The sequence below is a fragment of the Cibotium barometz genome, chromosome 30 (assembly GCF_041138505.1).
Source record: "Cibotium barometz isolate CiBa-2024 chromosome 30, ASM4113850v1, whole genome shotgun sequence".
Lineage (NCBI taxonomy): Eukaryota > Viridiplantae > Streptophyta > Polypodiopsida > Cyatheales > Cibotiaceae > Cibotium > Cibotium barometz.
Window position 1 is genome coordinate 19,315,661 of NC_141075.1, and position 15,426 is coordinate 19,331,086.

Below are 15,426 nucleotides of genomic sequence, written 5' to 3' on the forward strand. Positions count from 1 at the left end.
TCTTTGTGAGATAGTTTGATTGGGAAGATTACCTTTCGTTAGTAGAGTTTACTTACAACAATGCTAAGCATTCTACTACTAGAGTCTATGTATGGAGCTTTTTTATGCTTATGTATGGCTTTCAACCTAGAGTCTCGTGGATGATTGGCTTAGAGAAAGTCTATGTAGATGCAGCGGTTGTCTTGAAACATTAGAAAGAGATGTTGCAGTTTGCAAGAGAGACCAAAATAGGACATAATTTTATGCTAATTAGAACCAAACACCTCGAGTCCTAGAAGGAGGACAATGGGTTTACTTGAGAATCCCAAAAGAATCTCAGGTAATGAGGACTAAAAAAGTCTATAAGTTGTCTCCAAGATTTGTTGGATCTTATTTGATCTTAAAAAAGATTAATAAGATCTCGTACAGATTACATCTTCCAAATGATGTACATGTGCATTCTGTCTTTCATGTTAGTAAACTAAAAGAGATAATAGGTACAAGAGATAACTTAGCATCTGATCAACAGCTTGCAAGACTGAAAGAGATTTTCGGTGCAAGAGATAACTTGGTGTTTGACCAAGAACTTGCGAGATTTCAGGATCTATCTGTTTATGTTCCCCATGAGTCAGTCTCGATTGTTTATCGTAGGAAACGGATCCGGACAGTTTCTGAGTGGTTGATTAAATGGAAGGATTGTGTCGATGAAGACAACACTTTGGAGAATGTTGCTTCACTTTGACGCCAGTATCCAAATTTTGCCTCTCATTAGGATGGCGAGAATGTTATGTCTCGTGTTGTGTGGACATAACATGGCCAGTGTTAGAGGCCAGCCGAATAGTTCTTATAGCAGTGTGAACTGATCAAGTGGCTATAAGTTGCGATCGTGGCTTATTTGTGAGTAGTTCAAGTTGTGGAGCTCTACCTTAGGAGTGGGGTATCCCAAGTTCCAAGCTAGTTGTTATCCCACTAGTGGGCAGTGCCAAGTGTCCTCAGCAGTCTAGCAACAACCTTTGGAGTGAAATAAAGAGGAGTCTAAGCACCATCACCAATATTCCTCACAAGTACACTTTCAACTCTCATCTCCAACAATAAACGAATGTACATTTCCACTTGCATCAGTCCACCAACGTCCTGGCTCCATCTTCCATTCTCATAGCTTCAACCTTGTCCACTTCCTCTCGCATGCCAGCAGCTGCAAATATATTACTCATGCAGACATATGCAGCAGCATCCTTTTCATCCAATTGTACTGCATGTTCAAAGGCCAATCTTCCAAGCTTCACATTTCCCCATTTTCGACAAGCACCCAACAGAGCAGACCAAAGCGGAAGACAATCAGAAGGTGGCATCTTCTCAATCACTCCTACTGCCTTGTCGAAGTGCCCTGCACGGCTGAAAAGATCAACCATGCAAATGTGGTGCTCTAAAGTTGGGATGATGCTATAGACTGTGCTCATAGTCTCAAAGTACATTTGCCCCTTGTCCACTAGACCTGTGTGACTGCATGCAGTAAGCAAAACAACAAATGTGACCAGATCTGGCTCTTTACCTTCTTGTATCATTTTGTTGAATGAGTCAAAAACAGTTTCAACCTTTCCAAGCTGGGCATATCCTGTGATTAGTGCATTCCAGGAGACCACATCCCGAACTGGAAGCTCGTCAAACACTTCTTGTGCTTTTGCAAGTGCACCACATTTGGCATACATATCCACCAACGCATTGCCAAGCACAATATCTTTTTCCAATAAGCCCTGCCTGACAACCTCAGCGTGTACCTCTTCGCCCTTCTCAGTTGCTCCTATGCTTCCGCAGGCTTTCAAGATGCAAATAAAGGTGACTGCGTTTGGGGAGAGACCCTCCTCTCGCATCCGTCCAAAGCAGTTCAGAGCCTCATCACCATGCCCATGTTGGGCATATCCTGCAATTAGCACACTCCAGGAGACTACATCCCGAACTGGAAGCTCGACAAACACTGCTTGCGCTTTTGCAAGTGCACCACATTTGGCATACATATCCACCAATGCAGTGCCCAGCATAATATCTTTTTCCAATAAGCCCTGCCTGACAACCTCAGCATGTATCTCTTTGCCCTTCTCAGCTGCTCCTATGCTGCCGCAGGCTTTCAAGATGCAAATAAAGGTGACTGCATTTGGGGAGAGACCCTCCTCTCCCATCCGTCCAAAGCAGTGCAGAGCCTCATCACCGTGCCCGTGTTGGGCATATCCTGCGATTAGTGCATTCCAGGAGACTACATCCCGAACTGGAAGCTCGTCAAACACTTCTTGCGCTTTTGCAAGTGCACCACATTTGGCATACATATCCACCAACGCATTGCCAAGCACAATATCCTTTTCCAATAAGCCCTGCCTAACAACCTCAGCGTGTACCTCTTCACCCTTCTCAGCTGCTCCTATGCTGCCGCAGGCATTCAAGATGCAAATAAAGGTGACTGTGTTTGGAGAGAGACCCTCCTCTCGCATCCGTTTAAAGCAATTCAGAGCCTCATCACCATGCCCATGTTGGGCATATCCTGCGATTAGCGCACTCCAGGAGACTACATCCCGAACTGGGAGCTTGACAAACACTTCTTGTGCTTTTGCAAGTGCACCGCATTTGGCATACATATCCACCAACGCATTGCCAAGCACAATATCTTTTTCCAATAAGCCCTGCCTGACAACCTCAGCGTGCATCTCTTTTCCCTTCTCAGCTGCTCCTATGCTGCCGCAGGCTTTCAAGATGCAAATAAAGGTGACTGCGTCTGGGGAAAGACCCTCTTCTCGCATCCGTCCAAAGCAGTTCAGAGCCTCATCACCATGCCCATGTTGGGCATATCCTGCGATTAGCGCATTCCAGGAGACTACATCCCGACTTGGAAGCTCGTCAAACACTTCTTGCGCTTTTGCAAGTGCACCGCATTTGGCATACATATCCACCAATGCAGTGCCAAGCACAATATCTTTTACCAATAATCCCTGCTTGACAACCTCGGCATGTACCTCTTCACCCTTCTCAGTTGCTCCTATGCTGCCGCAGGCTTTCAAGATGCAAGTAAAGGTGGCTGCGTCTGGGGAGAGACCCTCCTCTTGCATCCGTTCAAAGCAGTTCAGAGCCTTATCACCATGACCATGTTGGGTATATCCTGCGATTAGCGCATTCCAAGAGACTACATCCCGACCTGGAAGCTCGTCAAACACTTCTTGCGCTTTTGCAAGTGCACCACATTTGGCATACATATTGAGTAGGGCAGTGCCGACATAAATGTTCTTTTCAAGCAACCCCCTTTTGAGAATATCAGCATGTATTCTGCTGCCTTTGCACAGGTTCTTTTGCTTGGCACAAGACTTTAGTAAGGCCACAAGACCAGTATCCTCTTGAAACTCCTTGTGGTTGCGAGCTTTGTGGTGGGTTTCCTTGGCCTTCGTCATCCGCTTATCCTTCCGCACACAGAACTCTCGTTGCAGTCCTCTTCTTCTGAGCTCCTCTTGGACCCAAGATGGATTGTAGCAGTCATCCATCCACAGCGACTCCTTTGTCGATTTGTGTTTGAAGTCTGGGAATCTTGGGCTTCTCTGTGATGCAAAACAATACTCAGGAAAGCCAAATAGGTTTTTGTGTCCTCTCATGTAATTGTAAAACAGTGCTTACCTTGCTGTTCCGATTGTCCCACCATTGGGAGGGATCCCCGAAGTACTCCTTCCATAGGAAATCCATGTCTGTACATGCCATAGGGAGAGCCTTAAGTGGGGTTGTTAAGTAGTGAGCTCTTTGTTGGGGTTGTTAGCTCTGCAGGGCCAGAATTTGTATTACCCTTATGTAATTGTTTTTTTAAAAAAAACTTACGTTTCTAAGGTCTCATTTCATCATTCAATTCATTTGCTCCATAATGTTTTGCTACCCTATGTGATATGTCTGGAGGCACTTAGGGTAATTTATAGGTTACTTGGTTGTTCTCAAGTTTTTTTTTGGGAAGTTTATGAGGTAATATATATAATTATTATTGATCCCAAAAAAAATAAAAGTGTGGAGACACTCGTACCTAGATCACCAATCACCAATTAAGAGTTGCAAAGAACTCCACACATTATGGAACGTTGCACAACCTTGGACTCAACCTCCTAAGTATGCAAGGTTGCGGTTTCCTTGAACATGCTCATGGGCTTGTAAGATAAAATGAAACTAGTTACAAAAAGGTTGTACAAGCTTTAACCTCGCAGTGGGTGAAAGAGCATGGCATTGAGATCAAAGGAGTTTAAAGCTCAGTAGCCTCCAATGGCCAAGAGACCAAAGGACAAACAACCTATTAATGCCACAAAAAATGATGGGCATAAACAAAATGCTAAAGCTCCAATTCTAAAGAAGTTGGAAGCTACAAAAGATGCTGAAGCATCAACGCCCAAGGTTGTCGTGGGGCAACAAGCGCAAACAAACAAAAAACCTGCTATTAGTGGCAAAAAGAAAGTCCGCTATTGCCGCATTGGTAAGGGTGATGACAAAGTGAAAATCCAAAGTGGATCTGACACTGATACGGCCTCAAGTGCCTCATCCAAAAAAGAGGGCCTTACGCTTACATGTCCCATCAAAAGCTCATTGGACACCAAAAAAACACGTGAATTAACCTAATCTTGTGTTAGAAAAGCTCAAATGGAGCATGCAAAGAATCAGTTGAAAGTGTTCACGTACAACTAGAACCTGTGGTAGGATAAATGCAAGAATATAAACTGTCAACACCTCTTGAACCAATCCATGAGCTCTTACCCAAACCAACTTTGAAACCAACACAAACACTTGAGGAAACCAATGAAGACCTTGTGGGGGAAGAGAATTGAAACATGACCTTTCCTCCAAGTAGAAGCTTAACAAATTGCTTAATTAAATTCACTACAAAAATAGTAAAGAAGAGAGATGAACAGGAACACTTGAACGGAAATACTTTTCAACACAAGACAAAATTTATTGAAGACAAACTTATTGGGTGCAATCTCCCCCTAAACATGTGTGGCTCCTTCTCCCACACACGGTATTTAAATCCTATTATTAAAAATAGACCTTGGAGCCAATAATAGAGTAGCTTTCCAAAATTGGGCTTTCCTTTTACAAAGAGTAATCTTTGACCAATGTCTAAGGTATTCAAGTTATAAAACTTTTGCCCATCATTATGTACAATGGGCGTAGCTAATAAATCAACTTGTGTGCAAACACACAGTACAACATAATTTAACTTGTGCGCACATGCACACTACAACAATGTACTGCCATATGAAAGGCTACAACAATAATTAATCAAAACCCTGTCACACAGACACATAATAACTTTGCGATCACATTACAACAATGTACTGCCATATGAAAGTCTATGACAATAATTAATTAAAACCCTATCACACGGACAAAGGAATAACTTGGTGATCACATTACAACAATGTACTGCCATATGAAAGGCTACAACAATAATTAATCAAAACCATGTCACATAGACACACAATAACTTGGTGATCACACCACCATCAAGAAAACATCAAATAAATATTCTACATTTCGACATCACCTATGCCTCTCTTTCACCTACTCACAAAATAATCACGTCAGTGCCGCATAAAGCTACGAACAAATCAAACTACACACCTACATGGTGCCCCACTAAGATGTAAACATAAATCAAATTACAAACCTAAATGGTGTCACACTAAGCTGTAATGTAAATCACACTAATAATGATGTAGGCCCAAACGTGCACATGTCGACTTTGGTGTTTCACACGGTATCACCTACAACACTTAGGTTTAGCCCCACTCTCACGTATGCCATGCATCTAAAATAATAGAATTCACCCATGACATAATGACTTCTTGGGTGTCCCCAATGGTCATTCTTGGGTGTCCCCAATGGTCATGGAAGGTAGTGTGCTAACATCCCTCCCGCATGGATTAGACTGACCTAAGTTGCTTGTTTGATTATAAGAGGTGATGAGGCCTAAGTGACTACGAAAAAACCATAAAACCCAGAACATACTCTTTCTCATTAAATAAGACAGACCGATCAAGTGAACGCATGTGAAATAGGTCTACATGTCCCATACCACGAAGGTATATTCCACATACAAATGTATGTTGATATAAGATAAAAGACATAGATTTGTCTGGTATATTCATGTGAAATAAATCTAGTGTCCCATACCACCACTTCTTAAGAACAGAAGTTTGAGACGAAGTGGCCAGTTCCCTCTGGGACTTACAATCCGACACAAATTTTCTTTATCCTTAAAACAAGACACATATAAATAGAACTAAACTAGAAAGTTTTATTTGATATTTTACAAATGAATTGTTGTGAACTTGAAGCTTGTAAAATATTCTCTGGTGTTTTTCTCAATAACTTGATGATGTGTGATAATCTGTTCTTAGTATTAAACTTATTATGAGTTGCTAAATTCAAAAATTATAATCTTACTATGTCATAATTCTTTATTTCTAAGTCTATTACTAATCTTGCGAAAAAAATCAAAATCTTGTTTGTATAGTCTTGCACTTGAGTTTGAAGGAGTAAAATTTTTTATTTCTTAGCTGAATCTGGCCACTCCTTAAGAACAAAAGTTTGAGATGAAGTGGCCAGTTCCCTCTGAAACTTATAATCCAACACAAATTTTCTTTATCCTTAAAACAAGAAGCAGACAAACAGAACTAAACTAGAAACTCTTGTTCGAGATATTTTGCAAATGAATTGTTGTGAACTTGAAGCTTGGAAAACATGATCTAGTGTTGTTCTCAATAACCTGATGAAGTGTGATAATTTGTTCTTGGTCTTAAACTTATTATGAGTTTCTAAATTCAAAAATTATAATCTTTAGCTATGTTATAATTCTTTAACTCTAAGTCTATTACTAATCTTGCAACAAAGAAAAAAAAACTTGTTTGTTTAGTCTTGAACTTGAGTTTGAAGGAGTGAAAGTTCTTGTTTCATAGTTGAATTTGGCCACTTGAAGCACATGAGGATAGCCTTGACTTGGATTTACTTGAGGAAATTGATAATCTTTTAGTTAGAACTTTACTTGTAAATTATAAATCTTGAAATGGATTGTGTCATAAATAGTTCTAAATCTTGTACTTGAATATATCTTTAACCATGAACAATTCTTAGACTTGAAAAACTATTGAAATGGATTGTGTCATAAATAGTTCTAAATCTTGTACTTGAATATATCTTTAACCATGAACAATTCTTAGACTTGAAAAACTATTGTGGTTGGGAAAATCTTTGACTTGAACACATCTTGAACTTGGCCAAAACTTTATTTGAACTTAAATAGACTTTACAATCAAAACTTATAGATAACTATGTCTATATTCCCTTTACTTGTCTCATCACTAGCTACAATAAGAACTTAATACTTTCTTAAGGTCTGAGAAAACTTATCTGGGTATATGAACTCTAACTTTATCTGAAGTTTATGTGAAAATTTTAGTAATTCTTGTAATTTATGACGGTTTGACTAAATCTTGAACTTAACATGTACTTGACTGCTCTTGAAGTTGAGTAAACTTCTTGACTTGAAATAGATCCAAACTTGAGTTTGGGTCAAATCTTGTCCTTATGATTTGTAAGACTCAACAAGTCTTAAACTTGAGAAAATCCTTGACTTAAGCATATCTTGCAACCATAACGTGCACACAACTTGCATCTTAAATTAGTCCTAAAATGATCTGTTAAAAATCTTGAACTTGAAATACTTTACAAGGGTCGACTTGTTATTGTCTTGGCATAGAAATCATTAATTTTTAATCTTCTAAATTGATCTTGTCTTCTTAACTAACACTTGAGTTTGAATCTCTAAATCAATCTAAAATTGACAACTAGAACTTGTATCTTGTTCTTGGTGTGAATAGTTAAACTTTACTTGTATAACTTGATATCAAGGATTGCTAGTATTGTGTGATGTAGCTGTCAATTAAGGCTAAATCTTCCTGCTAATTTAGGCTATCTAAAAGTTTTTTTAGGAAACTATGGTTTGCTAAGGTTCTTCTAACTAGATCGAGTTGAAACTATGGTTTACTTAGGTTCTTCTAACTAGATTGAGTTGAAACTATGGTTTGCTAAGGTTCTTCTAACTAGATTGAGTTGAAACTATGGTTTGCTAAGGTTCTTCTAACTAGATCGAGTTGAAACTATGGTTTACTTAGGTTCTTCTAACTAGATTGAGTTGAAACCAAAAACAGAGCCTCAAAATTTTCACAAAAGGGGTATTCACTACATCTCTTAGGCTTGTTAGGCCTCAAGATTTTAATCTTGGCCATACGGTGTGAAAGAACAAAATTCAAGTTTGAAGTTTCCGATGGGTTAAAGAGAGCAATAGAAAAAGAAAAATGGGAGGTCCACTTTTGATGTGACAACTATTTTAGCTTATCCAAAAAGGTAGCCCATTCTTACCTCTTAAATTGATATATCAAAGTCGGTAACATCTTTTGCAGGATATTCCCCATTTACACACACCACCTTATGGTTGAGTTGGTGAACCTATCGGCACATTGACACGAAACAATTGTTACTTGGAATAGGGTGAACGTTACTCAACCCATCCACGACACTCCCACATTCAAAGACTGTAGCAGCTCCCATGCTCGTACCTACAAGACTAGACACATTTTTCAACAAATTCTAAGTGTTAAGGAGAACACTAGTGAAGGCATATCAGCTACTAACGAAGGAATTGCATACCTATACACATTGAGATCACACCAAACTTGCAGTATTTGGCACACCGCTTCATTTCATGCAAGAGAGTGGTTGTACAACATGCTCCTACATGGAACAAAAGGGTAAGTCGGCAAAACAAGAGAGTGGTTGTACAGCATGCTCTTACATGGAACAAAAGGGTAAGTCAGCAAGCATGATGGGCCTCTAGATCACCTCGCTTCTTGTACCTGTTATGCTAAGAGGATGGCCCAAGGCCATAGAACCACCATTTACATTCACCTTCTCTGGATCGAGTTCTAGTTTCTGGGTGCCACCATGGGTGCCACCATTTACATTCACCTTCTCTGGATCGAGTTCTAGTTTCTGGGTGCCACCATGGCACTGAGGTGGGGAAAAACCTCAAGGCGCATAAACCTCCATGGCACTGCTGCGTCAGCTCCTCGCAATCTTGCATCTAGGTGATACTGTGCTGTCTTCATGGGGATCCTCGAAGCTTAGCTTTCTATGGCGAAAAAACTTTGGGTTTGAAGAAAACCTATTTATAGCAAAGCCATTAGGAAAAATATGGACTCTCCATTTTGCCCCTTAAGGAGTGAATAAAGAAAGATTGGCCTGACCAATGAGAGAGCTGGGATTCTAGATCCATGTAACATGGATCTTTTTGTCATATCTTTGCCCAAATCTCTTAAGACAATAAAATAAGCACATGGAAGTTTGAAAATCAAATTTTATTTTTTTCCATTTTTTATGTTTAACTTTTTACTTTCCCTCCTTTTGCATTTCATTACCTTTTCATTTTCCCCCTTTTTTTTGGCAGAATTCAACTTTGCCATATCTTCCTGCAACTCTGGTTCTTTCTTCACGAAAATTTGCAATCATGTTGTTCTACACCATAGCTCTCTCCTCCTAAAATTTCATCTCATTTGGACAAAACGTCTGTGAGTTATGCCCGCTTTCTCACATAAACTTTCTCTTCTCTGCACCACAGATAGCTATCTTGATGCGAAGCGGCTTCAAATTCTTGTGAGTAATTATCATATGTTTAGGGTTTAGATTGTCTGGATGTAAGTAATAATCATAGGTAATAATCATATGTTTAGGGTTTGGATTGTCTGGATGTAAGTAATAATCATATGTTTAGGGTTTAGATTATTTGGATGTAAGTAATAATCATAGGTTTAGGATTTGTTTATGTTTTGTCTTGATATGTTGCTGTTTATTTTCTTAGGAGCAAGGTTGTGAGCACCAAGGTTGTGTAAATCAAAGCAGTAAGTTGCTGTTTATTTCTTGTTGTTTAAATCTTTATTTATTGCTTTCAATCTTCTTTGTGCAGTATTGATTTGAAGTGGCATAAAATACCACAGTAATGATCATAGGTTTAGGATTTGTTTATGTTTTCTCTTGATATGTTGCTATTTATTTTTACAGGAGCAACAAGGTTGTGAGCAGTAAGTTGTTATTTATTTCTAGTTTTTTAATCTTTATTTGTTTATTATAATCTTCTCTGCACAGTAATGATTTCAAAAGGCATAAAATACAATAATAAATTATCATAGGTTTAGGGTTTGTGTATGTTTTGTCTTAATGTGAGTAATGATCATAGGTTTAGGGTTTGTGTATGTTTTGTCTTGATGTGTTTATATTTGTTTTCATAGGAGCAACAAGGTTGTGTAAATCAAACCAACAAGGTTGTGTAAATCAAAGCAGTAAGTTGCTGTTTATTTCTTGTTGTTTTAATCTTTATTTGTTGCTTACAATCTAACGTATATATTTATTAATCATGCAGTCTAGCTTTATTAATTTAGATGTCTCAAGGAGGAGGAACATCAGTAATATTCACACAGTGGAGATGTTTAACAAGAGAGATGATGAAGGTAACTGGATCCCTAATCAGTACAGTAAGTTAAATTGGATTTTAATGCGACCAAGTACTGGTGGCAATATCAAGGTCAAGCTCTCAAAGATGTCACAGATCCCAACAAGCAATGGAAAGGTAGAATCGTAGAGTTCATGAGATGCACAAATGGTATGAGTACAATAACAGAGGATTTCATTCAACATGTTCATGCTGCCGTGAAACCATCCACATGCTCTAGAGATGTGCATCTAAGTTGGTTTGTACCATTTGGTTTGTTTGCACATTTGTTTGTATCCTGATGTGCATCTAAGTTGGTTTGTACCATTTGGTTTGTTTGCACATTTGTTTGAAGTAGTTAAGAAAACTAAGATTACTTATCAATGCAAGTGCCCATCTAAGGATTGGATGACTCAGTTATTAGATGAGTCATGGCATCTCAAGAGAACTCACCATGATGATATCATTGAGTGCAAAATTACTGTGTCAGATGTTACCTTTAGGTAAGATTGCAGAATTATTGTGTCTGTTGATTGTTGGTTTTTATTCATAAGTACTTCATTGCAAGACACTGATTGTTGATTTTTTATTGTTGAATGTTGAATGTTGATCGTTGATTTTATGTTTCTCTGTTGGTTGTTTGTTTTTATGACAGGTACTTCATTGCAAGACAAACTTTGTGCATTCGCTTCAAGTATAGGAGGTGGTGACTTCTACGAGGGGAGTGGCTCAGCTTGGACCAAGACATGCGAGATGGCACGCATTCAGTACTCATTGATGTGAATATTCTTTGGGAGGGTCATGACCCTTTTGGCATTAATGTAGAAAGTCATTGGCCCCTTAGTTTTCTGAGGCAGGAAATCCAACTCATGTCTAATGATCCCCCTTGTAATTTTTATTTTAAGTTGGATGGTAGGAAGGTTGGGAGTCAAAGTGAACATTGCAAAACATGCAAGCAATGTGTTGCTCCACACATCCTTGAAATTGTAGAGTCCATGTAATTCTTATTCTTTCAAGTGAATACTAAAAACTGTTTCTCAAAAAGTGTTGTAAATTTAATTTTATTTCATTTTCATAAATTGTAGTGGTTTTTTTAAGTCTACTGTGTTTCGAACCCATTAATATATAAGAATATAAAGATAAGTATAAGTAAGTACAATTATAAATATAAGTATAGATATATATTTAAGTGTAACAATAATATAATTAATTATCCTAGAAATGTAAACATGATTTATGATTTCTTATATTTTAATGAAATGTCATTAATTTTAAGTCTATGGATATAAGTATAAAAATAAATATAACTTTAAGTATATATTTAAGTGTAAATAATAATATAAGTAACTTTGTAAATAATAAAATATAATAATATGTAACAAGAAATAAAAGTATGATTTATTATTTATTATATTTTATTGAAGTGTCCTTTATTTACTAAAGTATAAACATAAGGTATTAAAATAAATATAAGTTTATAGATATTTTAGGTACAATAATAAACATAAGTATAAATTGCATCCATCCAGTCTTACGAAACCCAAAGTCATGACAAACCCCTAGCTTCATTGAGTGCCATCACCTCCTCATCATGAGTTTTAATGAAATAAATATTACTCCATTAAAATTTTAATAAAATATATATTACTTTATTAAAGTTTTAATGAAATAATATATAAACTTATATTTATAAGTATAAATAGGGTTTATTTTCATTCGCTTCTATTGCATTCTCTATCTCTCACTTTCTATCCACCTTGCTTGTTTCTCCCTTTACGCCTTCACCATGGCTTCCCATCTCATGATGCGTTCGCGCATAGTGTGGATGAGTGAAACCCATTACGGTGAGATGTGGGACCAGATTTACCCTAGGTTTTGTCAGAGTGTTGAGCTAGAGAATATATTTAGGACTCTAGATCCCGATAGCTCAGTGCTTGCATTTTTTGTGCGGGATGTGATGATATCACATTTTTTATCCCTGACTCCACTGCTCGATGGATACCCCTAGAGTTCCTCTTCTCCATGAAAAGTGGTGACAACCATAGAAAGTTTGTGCAAAGAGCACTTGCACATGTTCCCCCCTCTTCTGATCTACCTCTATGCCTCTCACTTTTGAGGAGGCAAACCCGATGGATCTCATCGAGAGCGAGATATTACCTTTGCTATTTATATATTATGCTCTAGTTTTGAAGAGGAGAATGATGAGGAGCTAGTGGTGCCTCTTCTCACCTATGAAGAGAAGGAGCCAGAGGAGACAGTCCTGGACAAGTAAGAAGAGGAGGCACATAGCTTGTCTTTGGACTTGTCGACTATCCACCAAGAGGAAGCCCATCCTACTGAGAATGCAAAACTTGCATCATTCAGTGCCATCACTATAGATGGTGTTGAGTACTTGCTCATGCAGGATGTCCTTGAGGTCTTGGATTTGAGGGAGGAAGAGCTCTACTGCCACCTTGTCCGGGATGCTAATGAAGACCTCATTGACTTTGACACTGTGGATGTCCCTCCACAAGTAACCGAGATTGGCCGATACGATGGCACAAGCATGGATGATGTCTCTGCAATCATCCACATTCAAAGAAGTGTGCTGCAAAAGCTGCTCCTAAGTATGATGTCTCTGCAATCATCCACATTCAAAGAAGTGTGCTGCAAAAGCTGCTCCTAAGTATGATATCTCAAATGCAAAATTTGAGAGGCTACAAGAAGAGCTCTTTGGACCTAGACCACACATTGACCTCTCAAACCCTATACATGGTGATAGAGCGATCCCTGGGGCAGAGCTAGATGCATCGGACGGGAAACAAAATGATGAGGCTGAGAAGGTACGTTAAAAAAAAAATCTTCCTGAAAATTTTGGTGCGGGGCCTCAGGGGCCTAGGGACAGAGTTTCAACTTGCATTTGCTCATTTGAAACACTTGACTCTTGGGTTTTCCACTTGCTTCCCTATCTTTCTTGAGTTATCAACCGTTCAGCATGTTTCTCTCTACCTGATGAATTCTCAAATCGTGCCTTTCTAACCTCACATATGACCTTGTGTATTGCTTGTGATCCATTGGACATAGGTTTCTTCTCCTCTAACCTTATTACTATCTTTCTATACCACCATAGAAGTAATTGGTTCATTGGATTGACATCATAGATTCCACCTCCATGAGCAGTTGTCTTTTGGAAAGCACATCGTGCTTGCTAATGAGATCGCTCCATGCCCTGTGTAGACCATATCGCTAAACTTCCTTCATTTGCAAAGTAAGGACCATGAGCATGCAATATATGCTACATCAATAAACAACGTAATCATAGTTAGTCTCTAAAACCATATAAATTAATTGTAATGTCACACTTTTTATAATGTCACACTTACCATGTAATGTGTTATACTACTTGAAGTCTAGGCTTCAACAAACTAATGCATAGAATATACCAATCACCTCCTAAAATATCAAAAAACTAGAAACACTTAGATACATCACTATCTCCATTGAGTACGATCAATGCCTACAAGAAAACTCACACAAATTTTCATGATTATTAACACATATGTGTAACTTAACACCAACACATATTATTATTATTAACCAACAGTAATCCACATATTATTATTATTAACTAATAGTAATGCACATATTATTATTATTAACCAACAATAAAACATATCTTACTACTATTAACTTTATTATTTATGAATAGTAATGCACATAACCAATAGGAAAACAGAACTTATAGAACTCAATTGAACATAACCAACATCAAAACATTGCTAACCTCCATTTTTGTTCTCTTTTGCTTCTCTGTGTTGGCTCTGTGTTGGCTCTGTGTTGTCTCTTTATTCTCTGTTGCTTCTCTGTGTTAGCTCTGTGTTGTCTCTTCTCTATGTCTCTCAGTGATAGCAAGATTAATGAAGAGGGAAATGGTTTGTTGGCTCCAAGAAAATGGCACCAAAAAATCAAATCACTCTTCATTCTCTAGCTTTGTAGTGAACAAGTGCAATAGAACGGGAAGGAAATACAAACTGTTTGGAGATGGAGGGAAATACAAACTGTTTGGCAAATTTGAAAGTAGAAGAAGAAATGAGCTACGGAAAGAAGAAATGACCTAAAGAGAAGAAGACAAAATTCGTAATGCACTATTTTCTAAAATAGTAAATCTAAACACATTCTTAAAATCTTAAAAAATGTCTATTCTCTTCAAATCTCTATAAAAAAACATAAAAATGCACCAGAATGTAGGTAAAGCACGGATCTACGTACTTGTAAAAAGAAAGTACAAGTCTCTCCACAACGCTTTGCTTTTAGACCATCGTCCACACCATCATCGAGGGAAAATCGAGCCTATGCAAAGAGCTGATCTAAAGCACATCGTCACCTCCGCTGAACGCGAGTCTTGTCCAACTCCATCGCCTCCGAGATATCAGCAACAAAGCTACCTTCTTGTTTCACCCCGGTCTTTGTGGTGAACCTAGGGGACATTTTTGTGGAGCTATACAATGGGAAGCTCAGAGGTCTTTGTCCATGCTCCAAGGAATTTCTCTTGATTTATTCATTTAAGGGGGCACCTTGTCCCATACTCTCACGAACACATCAAAGATGTGCTTGCACATTCTTTGTTTGTTATTGTCTACATACATGAGCTCAGGAGGATGGCTAGGCATAGCATTGGTCAAAAAAAATAAATAATTGATATATCAAAGGCAATAACATCTTTTGCTGGATATTCCCCATTTACATGCACCAGCTTATGGTTGAGCTCGTGAACCTATCGACACATTGACATAAAACAATTACTCATGGGGAAGATAATAAACATCTTCATTCTCGCTTTCAACGGGTCAATGTACTATGCATCTCTTGGTAGCGGGTTGTTGCTTGGAATAGGACGAACATTACTCAACCCATCATTG

The 15,426-nt window shown here is 38.2% G+C and overlaps 1 protein-coding gene across 1 annotated transcript; it reads right to left on the bottom strand.

Moving 5' to 3' along the window:
- Positions 1–221: 221 nt before the first annotated feature.
- Positions 222–3,800, bottom strand: LOC147621239 (pentatricopeptide repeat-containing protein At2g03380, mitochondrial-like). The gene is made up of 2 exons (XM_086823952.1): positions 3,631–3,800; positions 222–3,554 (listed from the first exon to the last, which is right to left on the bottom strand). The coding sequence occupies exons 1-2, from the start codon at positions 3,709–3,711 to the stop codon at positions 1,098–1,100; spliced, it is 2,538 nt and encodes an 845-aa protein (XP_086680078.1). The 5' UTR covers positions 3,712–3,800; the 3' UTR covers positions 222–1,097.
- Positions 3,801–15,426: the final 11,626 nt, after the last annotated feature.